The sequence below is a fragment of the Pogoniulus pusillus genome, chromosome 1, assembly GCF_015220805.1.
Source record: "Pogoniulus pusillus isolate bPogPus1 chromosome 1, bPogPus1.pri, whole genome shotgun sequence".
Lineage (NCBI taxonomy): Eukaryota > Metazoa > Chordata > Aves > Piciformes > Lybiidae > Pogoniulus > Pogoniulus pusillus.
The window spans coordinates 18,804,007-18,824,789 of record NC_087264.1 but is presented as its reverse complement, the minus strand read 5'-3'; the positions used below and the strand labels follow the sequence as shown (position 1 = coordinate 18,824,789).

General features: G+C 50.0%; 1 protein-coding gene across 2 annotated transcripts in view; it reads left to right on the top strand.

Annotated features, from left to right (window-relative positions):
* The window catches only part of MDGA2 (MAM domain containing glycosylphosphatidylinositol anchor 2), a 453,583-nt gene that overhangs the window by 154,740 nt on the left and 278,060 nt on the right, over nt 1-20,783 (top strand). For both annotated transcript variants that reach the window (XM_064142804.1, XM_064142812.1), the window contains exon 2: nt 13,995-14,134. In XM_064142804.1, coding sequence (XP_063998874.1) covers nt 13,995-14,134 — 140 coding nt within the window. The remainder of the gene's footprint in view (nt 1-13,994; nt 14,135-20,783) is intronic.

Here is a 20,783-nt window from a genome sequence, read left to right as displayed (position 1 = left end):
AATGGACTCTGTCCCTTTGCAATTAGATGGCAATAAAGTACACTGAGCACCTGTGTCAACTAAAGCCCTGTATTTCCGAACTCTTGAACTGCCAGGCCACCTAATGAATACATTCCAATAGATTCGGTTCTCTCCACTATCCCTTTCCTCCTCCTGGCTGGAGGCAGGGCACCCCTAATGCTGAACATGGCATGTGGGGTGTACACAGTGATTGGTGTTGTTGCGAGAGGAACTGCAACTGTTGGAACAATTGCAATTGCTCTCGGGAGCTGAAGAAGTGGCAGCGACTTTCCTGGCATTGCTGCCTCTGTTTCTGCCATTCTGCAGATCCTTGACCCTCTTTGAAAGAGCTGAAGTAGGTTTACCATCCCATTTGTTCATGTTCTCACCATATGTGTCACGCAGAAGTATCCACAGTGACGCACGTGATTGCTGCTGTCTGGGTGGAATTTGTCTCCTCCTGGGCTGGAATTGCCTTGCAGGAGGTGGGCGTCTGTTCCTGACTGCAGAAACATGCACCCATTCAGATGATGCAGGAATGGTATCCTTTACCAGATTTTTGAGATCCTCCTTCAGTTCTTTCATGCTCTCCTTAATGCCATCTCTAATACCATCTTTAAGCTCTGTAGTCATAGTCTTTATGGCACAGATTATACCAGAATGTGACAAGCTATCCTCAATCTGCCTGAGCTGGTCAGTGAATTCACCAACAGTGAAAGATCTTCCATTGTCACTCCTTGCTAGAAACTTACTGGCCAAGATGTTAGCATAGGATGAAGGAGCAAGCTTAATAAGCTTCTTCATGAGACCTGTTCCCAAAGGAATATCGTCAGGCTCATGAGTGCCATGATCTCCATAAAGCACTTCCTTCACAGCAAACTCCTTCAGAAGCTTAATTCCCTGCTCAACAGTGTTCCACTTCTTGGCAGCCCATGGCAAATCATCTCGGGAAGGATATCTCATAGCCACAGCCAACAGAAGGCGTGTCCACAAGCTAACCCTACCAAGAGGACTTGCCAGGTGTTTGTCCACTCCACTCTCCTTAGTGAGTGGTCCCAGCTGCTTGGCAGACTTGTCTCCTACCTGCAGAGCATTAGCACCAATGCCACGGCATCTCACTAGCCAGCTTAGGATTGGCTCACCTGATTCCCTTGTGTATTCCTTTCTAACTTCCCTGACCTCTCTGAGTGGATCCTTTGAGCCTTGGATGTCATCTTCATCCTCCTCTTCCTGTTGTTCTGGTGGTGCCGGGCCTAACACAATCTTCCTCATAGCACTCCTAAACTCATGGGAACCATCCTCTCTCCTGGCAGCTAACCTCACAGCACTCCTCTCACTTGAGTATTGTTGTCTCAGCACATCTACAAGGTCTCGCAGACTAACTGCCTCCTCTTCCTCTTCTCCTTGCTGATCACTAGAGGTCCCCTGTCTTACATCCTCCTGTGAACCACTCTTTGTCTTAGCTTTTGCCTTAGCAGGTGCCAGAAGGGCCTGAGCAGCAACAGACTTGGATGTGTCTGCTGGAGGATTTGAATCTTTAGGGGTCTGACCTGGAGCATTTGAATTATTGGAGGTCTGACTTGGAGCTTGTGAGTTCAAATCTGCCTTGCTTTTAACAGGAGGATTTTGGTTCTGGTCTGCTGGCTGGGGGTTTGAATTGGCTGAGCTGGTGTCATTAGGATTTGGACTGACTGGGCTAGCGTTACCAGCATTAGCATTAGCATTAGTGGGATTATTTGCCTGTCCTCCTGGGATGCCTGCCAATCCTGCCATGTTTTGATTGTTGCTAGGACCATTCTGATTTTGGGTACCTGTCTGTCCTCCTAGGGCTCCTGCTGAGCTCTGCCCGTTATTGTTTTTGTTTTTGTTATCTTTGTTTATGTTAGTGGCGGGAACGCTGGCTGTGTTCCCAGAACCTATAGAGGAGGGTGGAGAGGCTGGCATGGGGGAAGCCGATAACTGTGTTCCCTTGTTTTGCTGTGAAAGAGACTGCTTCTGAGACACAGAATTTTTCCTAGCTCTTACAGAAACTGGTTTTGAATTTTTCACCAATAATGCCAAAATTAATATGAATATTAAAATCATGAGGCAAATATTAAAAATTGTGAGAAGAAAAACAGTTTTACACGAGCATGTACCTATACAAACAGTTGGAATTCCTGTCTTAGGCTGAATAACTCTCATTAGAGCCATATTTAAAGCAGAATTTCCATTGATTGTCACATTATTGACCAGAGCTCCTGTAATATCCTTGGTAATATTCTCAGAGATATTAAAACCAGCATAACCAAGAATAAAATCACCCCAGCTCCAGAACATATCTGAAACCTTAGCTTTAGCCTTATTATAAGCCAGATCAATGAAATAAGCAACAATTTGACCTTTTAACCAACTAAATACCAAGAAAACAAAACCAGACCAGAGCAATGCACCAACCAAATACAATAGCTGCTTGATGAGCTTCATCTTAATTCCCAGAGCTAATTTCCACTCACTCCAAAATATCTAGCCCCACGTTGGGCGCCAATTAAAAATGTGATGGTTTAGGGGTTACCCCGCCCCCCCACACTTTTGTATTTGCCCCAGCTAACTCAGACGGACCCTGGGAATATAGATGAAGCAATTTATTTACAGCTAGCAGAATTTACAAGCAGCTATTTACAATATATACAGTTATATACAATTATATACAGAAATATACAAAGGATAAACAATACAAAAGCACAACTCCCCTCCCAGAAACCTAAGTCCCCAGGAGGGGCTCTCAAACCACCCCAACACCTCCCCCCGGCCCTCTCAACCTTACCCCAGTTCTCAGGAAGAAAAGAGGTGCAGCCAAGAGGTTAGGGAGCAAGGTTAGTAGGAGCAGGGTTAATGAGATGTGACCAGGTCTAAGGCAAAAGCAAGAGTGAGAAACAAAATGGAGAAAAAGTCTTTCTTCTTCCCAAAGTTCTCAGCGTGACTGTGAGAGAAGTTGACATCAATTGTTTTGATTTCACTGCCTGTTATCTAGTTCTGTTACCAAAACATTCTAGCTTGCTTCAAACTAGCACACTGTGACAATCCACTGAAGTTCTTCAAAAGGACTTCACAAGAGCTTGTAGTGATAGGATGAGAGGGAGTAGATCCACATTCGAGGGGGAGAGTTTTAGACTGGATGTTAGGAAGAAATTCTTTGCAGTGAGGGTAGTGAGACACTGGAACAGGTTGCCCAGCAGGGTTGTGGATGACCTATCTCTGGAGGTGTTCAAGGCCAGATGGGAGGAGGCCTTGAGCAACCTGATCTAGTGGGAGATGTCCCTGCTTGTGGCAGGGGACTTGAAACTAGATGACCTTCAAGGTCCCTTCCAACCCAAACCATTCTAGGAATGACCCAGCAGGTTTCATTGGCAGCTCTTTGCTCCTGCAGTACCAGAAGCAGTGATGGTGTTGCAATGAGGACTTTCTGGGTGCTCAGCTTAGGTAGAAGAGCCAAAGTAGTATGAGAAATGCAGATGCATTAGGAAAACATTGATGGCTGATGGTAACTCTGATATTCCAGGACTATCCGCAGAAGGCCTTGAGAAGAGCAGCTCTGCTATGAGGACAGGCTGAGAGAGTTGGGGCTCTGCAGCCTGGAGAAGAGAAGGCTTCCAGGAGACCGTGCAGTGGCCTTGCAGGATCTGAAGGGGGCTACAGTAGGTCTGGGGAGGGACTGTTGACAAGGTCTTGTCATGACAGGATGAGGAGGAATGGGTTGACTATTGACAAGGTGTTGTGATGACAGGAAAAGTGTTTAAAGTGGCAGAGGGGAGATTGAAAGTGGCTGTTAGGAAGAAGTTGTTTGCAGTGAGGGTGGTGAGACACTGGCACAGGTTGCCCAGGGAGGTTGTGCAGCACAGAAGATGATCAATGATCCCATTCTTTGCTTCTGTGCTCCATAACCTCCCTGGAGGTGTTCAAGGGCAGGTTGGATGAGGCCTTGAGCGACCTGTTCTAGTGGGAGGTGTCCCTGTGGTACAGGGAGGTTGGAACTGGCTGAGCTTTGAGGTCCCTTCCAACCTAAACCATTCTATTAGAGTGATCATCATATCCTCAGCCCATGGCTGCCCATGGAGCTCTTTTGCCCCTGGTATCTGCATTGTCACTTTCCTGCTCTGCACCAGGAGCCTTTCCAGATCAAACCAATTAACAAGTGAAGCCCCCAGTGGTTTTCATGCAGCAAAATAAGTAGGGAACAATCTCTTTTTTCCTCTTGTTTCAGAAAGAGAAGGTTTAAAGTAATTGCAGATGTGGTTGTATTTCCTAGAATTGAGTTTTCCCACACTCCTTTCAGCTCTTAATTCCACTAATTGCAAATGAAGTGATCAGGAATCTCAGTGGTATTGCCATGATGAAGATGCTGCCCAATGGCAGCAGATCTCATCAGTGTGGGGTTTAAGAGGATTTTGCTGCAGGTGATAAGGGATTTGTGAAGTCCTTTTCTAACTAGAAGTTGGTAAAGAGATATTCAGTCCACCAGTGAAGTGATAGCTGGCAGTGGTTGGTAGTTCAGAAGGACTTGGGGCTGCTTCTCAATGATGATCAATACCTACAGAATGGAGGTCAAAGGGGATGGGGCCAGACTCTACTCAGTAGAGGCCGGTGGCAGGACAAGGGCAAACAGGCACAAACTGCAACCCAGGGGCTTTCATCTGGAGCTGAGGAGAAACTTGTTTGTTGTAAGGGTGCTGGAGCCCTGGAGCAGGCTGCCCAGAGGCTGTGGAGTCCCCTCTGGAGACATTCCAATCCCAGCTGGATGTTGTGACTCTGAGCAAGCTGCTGTGGGTGATCCTGCTTTAGCAGGAGGATTGGACTGAATGATCTGGAGTCCTGTGTGCAGTTCTGGAGTCCTTAGCACAAGAAGGACATTGAACTGTTTGAGCTAGTCCAGAGGAGGCCACCAAGATGTTGGCAGGGCCTCAGCAGCTCAGCTACGAGTACAGGTTGAGAGAGTTTGGGCAATGCAGCCTGGAGAAGAGAAGGCTTCCAGGAGACCTTGGAGTGGCCTTGCAGGATCTAAAGTGGGCTACAGGAGGGCTGTGGAGGGACTATTGACAAGGTCTTGTCATGACAGGATGAGGAGGAATGGGTTTGAAGTGGCAGAGGGGAGATTGAAAGTGGCTGTTTCGAAGAAGTTGTTTGCAGTGAGGGTGGTGAGACACAGGCACAGGTTGCCCAGGGAGGTGTTCAAGGCCAGGTTGGATAAGGCCTTGAGTGACCTGTCCTAGTGGGAAGTGTCACTGCCTATGGAACTGGCAGAGGATTGGAACTGGCTGAGCTTTGAGGCCTCTTCCAGTCTAAACCATTCTATGATCTTCAGAGGCTCCTACCAGTCCCCCCATGCTGAGCTCCTGTGCATCATCACTAAATATTTAGTCCCTGTGTTCACTTTACACACATGCTAGCATCCACCCTGTATTCCCCTCTTCTGAGCTGGCCCTCAGCTGACCTTACCCATCAGAGTAGCAAGCAGAGGATCAAATCCCCTCTTTTCCTCCTTGCTTGGACTGACTTTTCCCACCTTGCTTGATATCTGCCCTCATCCCTGTGATTTAAACTGTCTTTCCGGAGCTCAGGAAGCCTCTTGATTGATAGCACTAAGAGAAGGTGGCACGGAGCTAATTAAATCACACTGCTGCTTCCCAACACTTGCTGTCACTGCCTGACCTAATTTTGACACTACAAAGCTTATCAGCAGAGCATCTATTGAGCTGGGGGAACTATAAAGCTGTTTCTAGGAACAGGTAGATTTATTTTATGGGTTTGGTTGGGTTTTTTTTTCTTCCTCCTGTCCTTTATAACTGCTGCTTCTTCATCCTCCTGCTGGGCAAGGGTTAAAAGAAAATGGTTTTAAAAGGAATGGCTTAAGTTAACATTAAAAGTAAGTATTCAAATCTGTGACATTTTGTGGCTGTTTCTGGAAGAGGTGTGCTCCAGTTCAGAGCAGGTAGGTAAAAGCTTATGGCAACTGCACTTCAGCCACAACAACCCCCAAGCAGCTCTATAGGCTGGGGACACAGTGGCTGAAGAGCAGCCAGGCAGAAAGAGACCTGAGGGTGCTGGTAGAAAAGACTGGATGAGGCACTTAGTGCCTTGGTCTAGTTGACTGGATAGGGCTGGGTGCTAGGTTGGACTGCCTGAGCTTGGAGGTATCTTCCAACCTGCTTGATTCTATGATTCTAGATAGCAGCTGAAGATGAGGCAGCACTGTGCCCAGGTGGCCAAGAGAGCCAATGGCATCCTGGACTCAATCAGGAAGAGTGTGGCCAGCAGGACAAGGGAGGTTATTCTGCCCCTGGACTCAGCACTGCTCAGGCCACACCTTGAGTGCTGTGTCCAGTTCTGGGCTCCTCAATTCAAGAGAGAAGTTGAGGTGCTGGAACATAGTAGCCTTGCTGGCCAACCTGTTGCAGTGTCTCACCACTCTCACTGTAAAAGATTGCTTCCTCATGTCTAGTCTAAATTTCCCCTCTTCCAGCTTCAAGCTATTGCCCCTCATCCCACCACGAGCCTTTGTAAAAAGTCCTTCCCCAGCTTTCTTGTAGCCCAATTCAGGTATTGGAAGGCTGCCATAAGGTCTCCCTGGAACCTTCTTTTCTGCAGTAGAAGCATTGTTGGGCTGCTCTTCATTCTGCTCTTACTGTTCTTCCATATGGTTTAAGGCTGAGACACCTGGGGCTGTTTAGTGTGGAAAAGAACAGCTCAGAAAGGAGATCTTGTTGATGCTTACAAATATCTGGAGTGTGGGTGACAAGAAGGGGCCAGTCTCTTCTTTAATGGAGCCCTGTGATAGAACAAGGGTCTATAGGCACAAACTGGAACCTAGGAGTTCCCATCTGAAGAGGAGGAGGAGAAACTTGTTTGGTGTGAGGGTGCTGGAGCCCTGGAGCAGGCTGCCCAGACTGGTGCTGCTGCTGGGTTCTTCTCACGGGTAATTGGAGATAGAACAAGGGGGAATGGCCTCAAGCTCAGGCTGGGGAGGTTTAGATTGGACATTAGGGAAAAGTTTTCCATGGAGAGAATGGTCAGGGGCAGGAATGAGTTGCCCAGGGAGATGGAGTCATCCAATGCTTAAGGGTGGTTTGGGTGTGGTGCTTAGGGCTGTGGTTTAAGGTGAGTCTTGTAGCATATGGTTTTAGGTTGGCCTGGGTGATGCTGAGGAGCTTTGCCAACCTTCGTGGGGGTTGGCCTCTTCTCCCAGACAACCAGCAACAGAACAAGGGGACACAGTCTCAAGTTGTGCCAGGGCAGGTCTAGGCTGGATGTTAGGAGGAAATTGTTGTCAGAGAGAGTGATTGGCATTGGAATGGGCTGCCCAGGGAGGTGGTGGAGTCACTGTCCCTGGAGGTGTTCAAGAAGGGACTGGCTGCGGCACTTAGTGCCATGGTCTGGTTGATTGGATAGGGCTGTGTGCTAGGTTGGACTGGATGAGCTTGGAGGTCTCTTCCAACCTGGTTGATTCTATGACACAGAATCTCAGAATGGTCTAGGTTAGAAGGGACCTTTAAAGGTCACTCAGTCTCTTCCAACCTGCTTGATTACTGTCTACAACTACCTGAAGGGACATTGTAGCCAGGTAGGGCGTGGCCTCTTCTCCCAGGCAACCAGCAATAGAACAAGGGGACACAGTCTCAAGTTGTGCCAGGGTAGGTATAGGCTGGATATTAGGAAGAAGTTCTTCACAGAGAGAGTGATTTCCCATTGGAATGGGCTGCCCAGGGAGGTGGTGGAGGCACCGTCCCTGGGGGTCTTCAAGAAAAGCCTGGATGAGGCACTTAGTGCCATGGTCTGGTTGATTGGATAGGGCTGGGTGCTAGGTTGGACTGGATGATCTTGGAGGTCTCTTCCAACCTGGTTGATTCTATGATTCTATGTGTCTGTGATTCTGTGAGAGGCTGTGGAGTCTCCTCCTCCAGAGAGATTCCAATCCCAAGCGGACATTGTGATGCTGGTCAAGCTGCTGTGGGCACCCCTGCTTTAGCATGGGCCTTGGACTGGACCATCCTCAGAGGTGCCTTCCAACCCTTACCTGTCCACGATTCCTTCTGTCCAGCCCCTGAAATGCTATAACTCAATGAGTCTGAGCTTTTCTTCCTTGGTGTATGCATTGCTGGGACCATCACAATGATGGATCCCTTCATGCAGCATGTACTGTGTAAGATCAGGAGACAAATCCTCCTCAAGTGCCACAAACAGAATAAACGCTGAGTCCCTGCCGCTTTAACATCTCGTCTGGCACTAAATCCTTGGGGGCATATTTCAGAAGGAGCTGTAATGAATATTCCTGCAGTGGAGAGGGAGGTGACAGCTCGTAATTATGCCATGTCTGCTCAACCATAAGTCTTAAAAACTTAAGGAGCTAGGAATAGTCTTAAGTTTACATTATTCTTTTGATCTGCTGTTAAGCCAGAAGGTCTTTCCCCCCCCACCCCCAATTATACTACCAGGGGGGTAGTTTTTCTTTCCTCTGTTGCCTTCCAAAACCTAATGGACATGGAGAAGTGGTGTAGATACTAAAAATGAAGGACACTTCAAATGCAATTTGAAGTGATATAAATATAATATGAACAAAAATGCAATATTAATGTAATCTGAGTTTAAAAGGCAGCAGGATGTTGGGATAATGTTGCTGACTCTTCTAATTTTATCTGAGGCTGTATGATCTATGGTGAACCTTGTTTTACCTTTCTGCTCTCTAGTTCTGCATCAGCACACCAGTGTTTGGTTATTTGTGTGGTGGGAAGATGCTAAAAACCCTAATTATGACCCAGAAAAGCTGTTGTTGGGCATAGAATAATAGAATCATCCAGGTTGGAAAAGACCTCCAAGCTCATCCAGTCCAACCTAGCACCCAGCCCTATCCAGTCAACCAGACCATGGCACTAAGTGCCTCATCCAGACTTTTCTTGAAGACCTCCAGGCATGGTGACTCCACCACCTCCCATGATAGATCAAGGAGAATGCTTCATGTTCCAGGACAACGGAACTCCTGATGTGCAGGCACTGCTCCATTTGCTCTGGTGAGACCCCACCTGGAGTACTGCATCCAGTTCTGGAGCTCCCATTACAAGAGGGATGTGGAGATGCTGGAGTGTGTCCAGAGAAGGGCCAGGAGGATGCTCAGAGGGCTGCAGCAGCTCTGCTGTGAGCACAGACTGAAAGAGTTGAGGCTGTGCAGGCTGCAGAAGAGGAGGCTCCCAGGTGACCTTCTTGTGACCTTCCAGCATCTGAAGGGAGCCTCCAAAAAAGCTGGGGAGGGACTTTTGAGGCTGTCAGGGAGTGACAGGACTGGGGGGAATGGAGCAAAGCTGGAGGTAGGGAGATTCAGAGTGGAGGTGAGGAGGAAGTTGTTGAGCATGAGAGTGGTGAGAGGCTGGAATGGGTTGCCCAGGGAGGTGGTTGAGGCCCCATGGCTGGAGGTGTTTAAGGCCAGGATGGATGAGGCTGTGGTCAGGCTGCTCTAGGGTAGGGTGTCCCTGGGCATGGCAGGGGGGTTGGAACTGGCTGCTCCTTGTGGTCCCTTCCAACCCTGACTGGTTCTATATTCTAAATATATATAACAATTGAGGATTAACAGAATATTTATACATCAACCTTGCTCTGGGCTGCACTCCCAGCAGTGGGGACAGAGCAGATTCTTCCTTTCTGCTCTGCTCAGACCCCACCTGTGGTGCAGAGGCCAACTCTGCAGTCTTCAGCACAGCAGAAACATGGACCTGTTGGAGTGGGTCCAGATGATAGGAGGGCTGGAAGCTTTCTGCTGAGATGCCAGGCTGAGAGAGTTGGAGTTGCTGAACATGAGCCAGCAGTGTGCCCAGGTGGCCATGTAGGCCAATGGCATCCTGGGCTGGCTCAGGAGCAGTGTGGCCAGCAGGACAAGGGAGGTTCTTCTGCCCCTATACTCAGCACTGCTCAGGCTACACCTTGAGTGCTGTGTCCAGTTCTGGGCTCCTCCATTTAAGAAAGTTGTTGAGGTGGTGGAAGGTGTTTGGAGAAGGGCAGCAAGGCTGGGGAGGGGCCTGGAGCACAGCCCTGTGAGGAGAGGCTGAGGGAGCTGGGGGTGTGCAGCCTGCAGAAGAGGAGGCTCAGGGCAGACCTCATTGCTGTCTCCAACTCCCTGAAGGGAGGCTGTAGCCAGGTGGGGTTGGTCTCTTCTGCCAGGCACCCAGCAACAGAAGAAGGGGACACAGTCTCAAGCTGTGCCAGGGGAGGTTCAGGCTGGATGTGAGGAGGAAGTTGTTGTCAGAGAGAGTGATTTGCATTGGAATGGGCTGCCCAGGGAGGTGGTGGAGTCTCAGTCCCTGGAATTAAGAGGAGGATGGATGAGGCACTTAGTGCCATGGGTTAGTGAATTAGTAGGTGTTAGGTGCTAGGTTGGATTGGATGAGCTTAGAGGTCTTTTCCAATCTGGTTAGTTCTGTGATTCTGTTCAGCCTGGAGAAGAGAAGATTCCAGGGAGACCTTCTTGCAGTCTCTCAGAGCTGAAGGGTGCTGATAAGAAAGCTGGGGACAGAATTTTGAGCAGACTGAGGAGAGACAAGTTTATAAATACCTGAAGGGTGACTGCTAAGAAAAGGAGGCAGCCTCTTTTCGATGGTGTCCTGTGATAAGATGGAGCACAATGGATCCAAACTGGGGCACAGGAAGTTCCACCTCAACGTGAGCCAAAAATTCTTTGCTGCAAGAGTGATGGAGCCATGGAGCAGGCTGCACAGAGTTTGTGGTGTCTCTTCTACAAACATGCAAGACCCATCTAGGTCTGTTCCTGTGTGACCTGCCCTAGGTGATCCTGCTTTAGCAGCAGGTTTGGCCTACCTGATCTCCAGAGGCCTCTTCCAACCCCTACCATTCTACTGAGGAGCAGCAGTGGAGTGATGAGCAGAGGGGATGAAAAGTTTCTTCTTTAAAAGCCACTGGAATTACATTTTCTCTGTTGATGTTCCAGTAGGATTAGGACTCTGCTTTCTCATCCTATTGATCCACTTTCTGGCTATTTTAGTGGCTGTGAATTTCATGGTTGAGAAACAGAAGGGCAGCAGTGATTTGTACCTGTGGGATTACCAACAGCACCCAAGTTCTCCTACACTGACAGCATGCAGAGCAGCTTCTCATCCCCTAGCTCATAGAATCAAGCAGGTTGGAAGAGACCTCCAAGCTCATCCAGTTCAACCTAGCACCCAGCCCTAGCCAATCAACCAGACCATGGCACTAAGTGCCTCAGCCAGGCTTTGCTTCAACACCTCCAGGGACGACGACTCCACCACCTCCCTGGGCAGCCCATTACAATGCCAATCACTCTCTACCAACAACTTCCTCCTAACATCCAGCTTGAACCTGCCCTGGTAAGGCTTGAAACTGTGTCCCCTTCTTCTGCAGGCTGCACCCCCCCAGCTCCCTCAGCCTCTCCTCACAGGGCTGTGCTCCAGGCCCTTCTCCAGCCTTGCTGCTCTTCTCTGGACACCTTCCAGCACCTCAGCATCTCTCTTGAATTGAGTGGCCCAGAAATGGACACAGCACTCAAGTTTTCTCTGCATGAAAATTGAAGTCAAGTTTCTGCTTGAACTTCACTTTTAGTCCCTATCCTGATCCCTCTGACAGCAGGATTTTGGTACTGACATTGAAAGGGAGCAGCATCAATCCCTACCCTTTACTGCTGCTTAAATGGAGTGGTTTAATTAAGGCTCCTCATTTGCATAATGAGGGTGATAATGCATTTAGAAAGATACCTAATAAAAAAAGAACAGGAATGCAGAGTTGGGTTGGAAATAGAAACAAAGAAATAACTGGCATGCAAATGAGCTTGCCAAGGTTTCGTTGGGGGGATTGCTGGGTGTTCAGAAATAGTGTGGAACCTCTGCTCCTGCCAACTGATGAGTAAGCAAAGATCTTCTCCAGAGTGAAGATGCTTAGCTTCAGCAGTGGGCCTCTAGGCAGTAGGAAGGATCTGAGCAAAGCCAGGGATGAATGAAGTGTGTGGCCAGCATCAGGAACAGTGTGGCCAGTAGGACAAGGGAGGTTATTCTGTCCCTGTACTCAGCACTGGTCAGACCACACCTTGAGTACTGTGTCCAGTTCTGGGCCCCTCAATTCAAGAAGGATGTTGAGGTGCTGGAGCATGTCCAGAGAAGGGCAACAAAGCTGGTGAGGGGCCTGGAGCACAAATCCTATGGGGAGAGGTTGAGGGAGCTGGGCCTGTTTAGCCTGGAGAAGAGGAGGCTCAGGGGTGATCTTATTACTGTCTACAACTACCTGAAAGGGCATTGTAGCCAGGTGGGGGGTGGCCTCTCCTCCCAGGCAAGCAGCAATAGAACAAGGGGACACAGTCTCAAGTTGTGCCAGGGTAGGTCTAGGCTGGATGTTAGGAGGAAGTTCTTCACAGAGAGAGTGATTGGCATTGGAATGGGCTGCCCAGGGAGGTGGTGGAGGCACCGTCCCTGGGGGTCTTCAAGAAAAGACTGGATGAGGCACTTAGTGCCATGGTCTGGTTGATTGGATAGGGCTGGGTGCTAGGTTGGACTGGATGATCTTGGAGGTCTCTTCCAACCTGGTTGATTCTATGATTCTAGAGGGAGAGTCTTCTCCTCTGTTTTGCCATGGGGAGGCTACATCTGCAGTACTGGGTCAAACTCTGGGTTCCTCAGTTCAAGAGAGAGAAGGAACTACTGGAAAGAGTGCAGTAGAGACTGCAAGGATGCTGAGGAGCCTGAAGCATCTCTGTGAGAAGGAAAGTCTGAGGGACTTGGTACTGTTAAACTTGGAAGGGAGCAGCTTGAGAGGGGAACTTCCCAATGCTCAGCAAGAGCTAAAGGATCTGTAGGGGGCAAGAGGACGGGGCCAGACTCTTGTCAATAGTGCCCACTGACAGGACAAGGGACAAGGCAACAGGCACAAACTGAAACCCAAGAGGTTCCATAGGAAATGGGGAAGAGGTTCTTTTCCTCTGAGGGTGTTGGAGTCCTGGAGCAAGCTGCCTACAGAGGCTGTGGAATCGCCTTTATAGAATCATAGACTGGTTTGTGTTGGAAAGGAGCTTAAAGGTTACCTGCTCCAACCTCTCTGCAATAGGCAGGGACATCCTCCACAGGGAGATTATAGATGGTGGAAGATTAAGTGAAAGGCAGCAAAAGGGAAAAGGCTCTGGGGGTCCTAGTGGATGGGAGGTTGCCCATGAGCCAGCAATGTGCTCTGCTGACCAGGAGGGCCAGTGCCATTCTGGCATGGATTGGGAGGGCTGTGGTTAGTAGGTTGAGAGAGGTTCTCCTGCACTTCTACTCTGCCCTGCTGAGGCCACATCTGGAGTACTGTGTCCAGTTCTGGGCCCCCCAGTTCAAGAGGGACATAGAAGTGCTTGAGAGAGTCCAGCACAGAGCCACAAAGCTGATGAAGGGAATGGAACAGCTCTGTTAGGAGGAGAGCCTGAGGGAGCTGGGGCTGTGCTGCTGGCAGAGGAGGAGACTGAGAGGTGACCTCAGCAGTGGTTATCAAGATGTGCAGGTGAGTGGCAGGAGGCTGGAGCCAGGCTCTGCTGGGTGATGCCCAGGGACAGCACAAGGGGCACTGGGTGGAAGCTGAGGCAGAGGAAGCTCCATGTGAACCTGAGGAGGAATTTTTTGAGTGTGAGGGTGACAGAGCACTGGAAGAGGCTGCCCAGAGGGAGTGTGGAGTCTCCATCTCTGGACAGATTCCAAACCTGCCTGCACGTGTTCCTGTGTGATCTGCTCTAGGAGATCCTGCTCTGGCAGGGAGGCTGGACTGGATGAGCTTCCCAGGTTCTTTCCAGCCCCTGACACTCTGTGATTTGATTTATCTTTCTCTTGAAAAGATCCTAAACCCACCTGGACACTGTGATGCTGAGCAACCTGCTGTAGGAGACGCTTCTGTAGCAAGGGGTTGGTCTGGATGCTCTGCTGATGTCCCTGCAGGGCGCTGCCGTTCCGTGATGCTCACCTGCTTTGTCTTTCTATTTCTTGCAGCTCCCCCCACAGTGCGGATCGTGCACTCAGGCCTGGCCTGCAACATCGAGGAGGAACGATACTCAGAGAGGGTCTACACCATCCGTGAGGGAGAGACCCTGGAGCTGACCTGCCTCGTCACTGGCCATCCTCGACCACAGGTGAGCCCTCACCATGCCCACTGGCAGCTGGCTGCTCTCGCCACATCTTCCTTCTGCTCTGTTGGTCTTTGAGATGTTGGCTTCATCTTCTTCTGAGGGACAAACAGGTGCAGCAGGGTAGACATCAGCATTACATTTCACCAAGAAGGCCTATAACAGCCTGGCTGGGATTGAAAATGCTGTGCCCAGCAGGAGCAGGGAGGGGACTGTGCCCTTGGGCTCAGCTCTGTTGAGCACCTCGAGTGCTGTGTTCAGTTTTGGGCACTGCAATGCAAGAGAGCTGTGGAGGTGCTGGAGTGAGTCCAGAGGTGGGCAATGAAAATGGAGAAGGGCTGCAAGAGAGCTGTGGAGGTGCTGGAGTGAGTCCAGAGGAGGGCAATGAAGCTGGGGAGGGGCCTGGAGAATAAATCTGATGAGGAGAGACTGAGGGAGCTGGGGATGGGTAGTGTGAGGAACTGGAGGCTGAGGGCAGACCTCATTGCTGTCTACAGCTACCTGAAGAAGGGACATTGTGGAGAGGCTGCTGCTGGGCTCTGCTCACAGGTAGTTGGGAACAAAGCAAGAGGAAATGGCCTAAAACTGAGCCTGGGGAGATTTAGATTAGACATTAGGAAGAAGTTTTTTCCTGGAGAGAGTGGTCAGGGACTGGAATGAGCTGCCCAGGGAGGTGGTGGAGTCACCCAGCTTGGATGTGCTTAAGGAGGGTTCAGATGTGGTGCTTAGAGACTTACAGGAGGGCTGGGGAGGGACTATTGACAAGGTCATGTAATGACAGAACAGGAGGCAGTGGGTTTGGACTGGCAGAGGGAAAATAGAAAGTGGACGTTAGGAAGTTGTCTGCAGTGAGGGTGGTGAGACACTGGCACAGGTCAAGGTGAGGTTGGATGAGGCCTTGAGCGACCTGTTCTACTGGGAGGTGTCCTTGCCTATGGCAGGAGGTTGAAATTGAGCTTTGAGGTCCCTTCCAACCTAAACCATTCTATGGTTCTATATGATTTAAGATCAATCTTGTAGAGAAGGGTTATAGGTTGGGCTGTGTGATCCCTTCCCACCCCTAACGTCCTGTGATCCTGTCAACATGGCTGATTTATGTTTTCCATGGAAATCTCTATTTTCTCTTCTGGGATTTGGGATAGAAAGTTGATTTTGGGTTTATCGATTTTCCTCCACACAAACCCTAAGAGGAGAGGCTGAGGGAGCTGGGGGTGTGCAGCTTGCAGAAGAGGAGGCTCAGGGCAGACCTCATTGCTGTCTACAACTGCCTGAAGGGAGGCTGTAGCCAGGTGGGGTGGGGCTCTTCTGCCAGGCACCCAGCAACAGAAGAAGGGGACACAGTCCCAAGCTGTGCCAGGGGAGGTCTGGGCTGGATGTTAGGAGGAAGTTGTTGTCAGAGAGAGTGATTGGCATTGGAATGGGCTGCCCAGGGAGGTGGTGGAGTTGCTGTCCCTGGAGGTGTTGAAGCCAAGCCTGGCTGGGGCACTTAGTGCCATGGTCTGGTTGACTGGATAGGGCTGGGTGCTAGGTTGGGCTGGATGAGCTTGGAGGTCTCTTCCAACCTGCTTGATTCTATGATTCTTTATCAGGCAGCAATCTTGGCCTCCACTCTTGATCTCCACTTTTGAGCTTGTTTAAGCTCTCCAAGAGCCACAAAATTTCGTGCTGATTAATTGCCCAAAAGCAGGGGAATAGTTTTGGTGGCCTCAGATGTGTGATTCTGCAGCAAAACACAGGAAGCTTGGCAGGGCTGTGTTTGAACATTAGCCTTTTTATGACCTTCCTATTAAATTTTTATTCCATTTTAGTGCTCCAGAAAGTTAAAAAGGAAAAAAAAAAGATGGCCTAAGACTTTATAGCTTTTTGCATTGGAAGTTTCTGTGCTGACACATGGGAGCTGCAATCCCATGGACTCGCTGCCTTGTGGAATTTTGCTTCTCTTAATCAGTGTCCTGGTTTGAGCTGGGGCAGAACTAACTCTGGGCACTGCTGTGAGTTCCCAGCTCAGGCTCTGCTCACTGAGGCACTTTCTGATGGTCAGGGCAGGGTTGTACAGCCAGGAGCTGCTCCTAGCAGGGAGAAGCTGATGGGGAGAGTTCCTGCCAAGGGCTGGGCTGCAGAGAGGCTCTGCCTGAGACTTGTTCCTCTGCACACCAAGGGCACTGCCACAGCTTGTGCCCTACCTTGAGGGGCAGGAAGGCAGAGGTGGCACTGCGTAGAGGAGTGGCCAGGACAGGTGAGCCTCAACTGAACTCTGGTTCCCATTTGCTGCTGAGTCCAGTTTGAGATCTGCCCAGTGCCTGCTCCCAGCATCAATGGTGTTGTTACTGCCATAAAGGTTTGGCTTGGCTCTCGGTTTGTGTCTCTTTGTTTCCCATCATGGGATTGTTCTTCCTTCCATCCCACTTGGTTGAGTTTCTTTCCCATCCTATCAGTCTCTCTCCTCTCCTTTCCTCTTCCCTTGGGGATGTCTCTGCCTTGGTTCTTGGAGAACCTCTGACATGCCTCTGGTGGCCAGCCCTGAGCTTTGACAATAGCTTGTTTCCATGACAGAAGTGGCTGTAGTACATCCCTGCACACCTCTGGTCGTAGGTGCAGCACAACAGTCAGCTCCTGGGCTAACATCTGGCAAAAGGATGGATTCAAAGGGTGACACTGCAACTGATCTCATCAAGGGGCACACAGTGAGCTCCAACCACCCAGACACGAGCCTTGGACCAGCAACAGACAGAAAAGGGCTCATCATGAAGATCTTTAAGATCCCTTCCAACTCAAGCCATTCTAGGATTCTGTGTCTTGGAGGTCTCTTCCAAGCTGGTTGATTCTATGATTCCCAACCAGCAAAGGTACTTTGTGTTTAAAAATCCAGGCCAACCTGTGGCTAAAATCTTGAAAGCAGCAATTAATGACAAAAGAGCTGCATCTGCCCACCCACCGTTAGCTTCACCTGGGCATGGATGTGGCATTTTGAAACATTAATCAAGGGAAATTAGTTTCTATGGCAACTAATGGTGCATTTAATAGATGAGTGTTGTGCAGAGGAATGCTGCAAATGATGAATAACTGTGAGATCTCAAATGCTGCACTGTGACCTCATAGGTAATCTTCTGGAGGGACTGCAAACCCACCTGGACACTGTGATTGTGGGCAATGTTCTCTAGGTGACTTTCCTTCAGCAGGGGGATTGGACTGAATCATAGAATCAGTCAGGGTTGGAAGGGACCACAAGGAGCAGCCAGTTCCAACCCCCCTGCCATGCCCAGGGACACCCTACCCTAGAGCAGGCTGCACATAGCCTCAGCCAGCCTGGCCTTAAACACCTCCAGCCATGGGGCCTCAACCACCTCCCTGGACAACCCATTCCAGCCTCTCACCACTCTCATGCTCAACAACTTCCTCCTCACCTCCACTCTGACTCTCCCCACCTCCAGCTCTGCTCCATTCCCCCCACTCCTGTTACTCCTTGACAGTCTAACAAGTCCCTCCCCAGCTTTTTTGGAGGCCCCCTTCAGATCCTGGAAGGTCACAAGAAGGTCACCTGGGAGCCTCCTCTTCTGCAGCCTGCACAGCCCCAACTCTTTCAGTCTGTGCTCACAGCAGAGCTGCTGCAGCCCTCTGAGCATCCTCCTGGCCCTGCTCTGGACACACTCCAGCATCTCCACATCCCTCTTGTAATGGGGGCTCCAGAACTGGATGCAGTACCCCAGGTGGGGTCTCATCAGAGTGGAGTAGAGGAGGAGAATCACCTCCCTGGCCCTGCTGGCCACACTTCTGCTGCTGCAGCCCAGGCTCTGCTTGGCTTTCTGGGCTGCAAGTGCACACTGCTGGCTCCTGTTGAGCTTCTTGTCCACCAGCACCCCCATGTCCCTCTCCTCAGGGCTGCTCTCCAGCCACTCACTGCCCAGCCTCGATTTGTGTTTGGGATTGCCTTGACCCAGATGCACTTGGTCTTGTTGTAGCTCCTGAGCTTGGTTTGTGCCCCCCTCTCCAGCCTGTCAAGGTCTCTTTAGATGGCATCCCTGCCCTCCAGCCTGTCTGCTGCACCACACAGCTTGGTGTCACTGAATGATCTCCAGAGGTCACTTCCATGCCTGGGATGACAAGCAGACATGCAGTGATGGATTGGAGTGCTCAGAGCTTTCTGTCTAATCAGTGAGCCTAATTTTTGATGATTTCTCCTCCCAAAGAACAATTGATGGGAATGGCCTCAAGTTGAACCCAGGGGAGATTTAAGGTGAACATGAGGAACAATTTCTTCTCCCAGAACAGCTGTTAAGACCCATCCCAGGCTGGCAAGGGCAGTGGTGCAGTCCTCATTCTGAGAGGGGTTTCAAAGCTGTTTGTGAGTGGTGCCAAGGGACATGGTTTAGTGGTGACCTGGCAGTGCTGGGTTAGCAACTGTTGCTGGACTTGGTGACCTTAAAGGTCTCTTGTAACCAAAACAATTCTGTGATTCTAACATTCCTTTGCCTTGGCAATAACTCCTGTGACCTTCCATTCTTCTCCACCAAGACCTCACTGATGCCAATGAGACGTCAACAACTTTGAACCCAAATTTCAGACCAGATTCCAGTTTTTGATATGCAACCAGCACTCTGAAGAGGTGAATTTCCCCACCTCCACCTGCGTGTAACTAATCATAAGGAACATTTTGAGGCATGTACTGGGGAGTCAGTAAAGAAGAAATCTGAAGAAATGTGTTCAAAGAGAGGCCCCAATAGAGCAGCATCATTTCAAGATGACTTGGAGCAGATCACAAAGTGCCACATTCAAGTCATCAGCCCCTTACAGAACAACATCAATTGATCAGAGAGTTAAAAGCAATGCCTGGAAAAGACAAAAAGGGACTGAACCTGCACTTTGCTAAAACACACAGGAGGGCTGGCATGAAAGAAAAAAATAACAGAAAGCATCCAACTGCCTGGGTGGGTGTAATCCTGAGCACAGCTCCAGCCTGGGTGGGGAATGGCTGAGAGCAGCCCTGAGGAAAAGGATCTGGGGGTCTGGGGTGATAAAAAGCTCAACATGAGCCTGCAGTGTGAGTGCAGCCCAGACAGCAACCCTGTGCTGGGCTGCAGCAGGGCAAGGGAGGGCATTCTGCCCCTTGGCTCTGCTCTCCTCAGACCCCACCTCGAGTCCTGGGTGCAGTTCTGGAGCCCCCAACACAAGAAGGACATGGAAGTGTTGGAGCCAGTCCAGAGGAGGCCACTAAGATGCTGAGAGGGCTGCAGCAGCTCTCCTAGGACAGGCTGAGAGAGTTGGGGCTGTGCAGCCTGGAGAAGAGAAGGCTTCCAGGAGACCTTGGAGTGGCCTTCCAGTATCTGAAGGGGGCTCCAGGAGGGCTGGGGAGGGGCTATTGGCAAGGTCTGGTAATGGCAGGACAAGAAGGAATGGGTTTAAAGTGACAGAGGGGAGATTGAAAGTGGCTGTTAGGAAGAAGTTGTTTGCAGTGAGAGTGATGAGACACTAGCACAGGTTTCCCAGGGAGGTTGTGGAGCACAGAATGTGACCTTTCATCATCTTCTGTGCTCCACAACCTCCCTGGCAGTGTTCAGGGCCAGGTTGGATGAGGCCTTGAGTGACCTGTTCTAGTGGGAGGTGCCCCTGCCTTGATGATCCTTGAGATCCCTTCCAACCTAACCATTCTATGATTCTGTGATCCATTCCTCCTAGATTTCAGCCATGCATGTTGTCATGAGAAGGACAAGAAGGCAGCAGAGTGTCTGGGCACTGTGGTGCACACAATTTACCACTCCTGAAATAGAACAGTTCTGGCTGAAAGAAACCTTTAGGACCATCATGTCTAGCCATTAATCCAGTAGGGGCAGATCACCGTTTAACCATGTCCCTCAGCACCTCCTATCCACAGCTTTGAAACCCTTCAGGTATGTCCCTGTGTATCTGATTCTGATTCTTGATGATTTTACATCCACTCTCATTCTCTTTCATACCTTTCTTGGTGCTTTTCTCCAACATACCTAATGCCAAAGAGCAGCACAAACTTTGGTTCCATTCATCGCAGTTCTGGATGTCAAAGATCAGGGCTGGGCTGGCCACCAGAGGGTTGGCAGAGAATCTCCATGAAGCCCTCTGCCTTCCCAAAGGGAAGAGAAAGGAAAAAGGGAAGAGAGACTGATGGGCTGGGAAAGAAAATCAACCAAGGGGGAGGGAAAGAAGAACAATCCCATGAAGCAGAGACACAAACCAAGAGCCAGCCTAAGCCTTGATGGCAATGATGACAGCATCACGGGCTGTTAGGGTTTGGAAGGAGCCTCTGGAGACCTTTGAGACCACCCTCCCTGCCAAAGCAGGAACATATAATCTAGTGCAGCTTGCACAAGAATGCATCCAGACAGGTCTTGAAAGTCTCCAAAGGACTCTGCACAACCTCCCTGGGGAGCCTATTTCAGTGCTCTGTGATGCTTACAGTAATGAAGTACACCTTTGGCACCACTGATGCTAGTGCAGGCACTGGACAAGTCCCAGACTCATCTCATTAGCACATGGGAACTGGACTCAGAACCTGGATTCTGGAACTGGATTCGGGAGTGCACAAATTGGAGTGGAAGGCAGAAGGGACAGAGTCCTGGTGGGATACTGACCAGGGAAGAAAAGGCTTGACCTTAGAGACCCCTCCCCTTGCTCCTGAAGATGC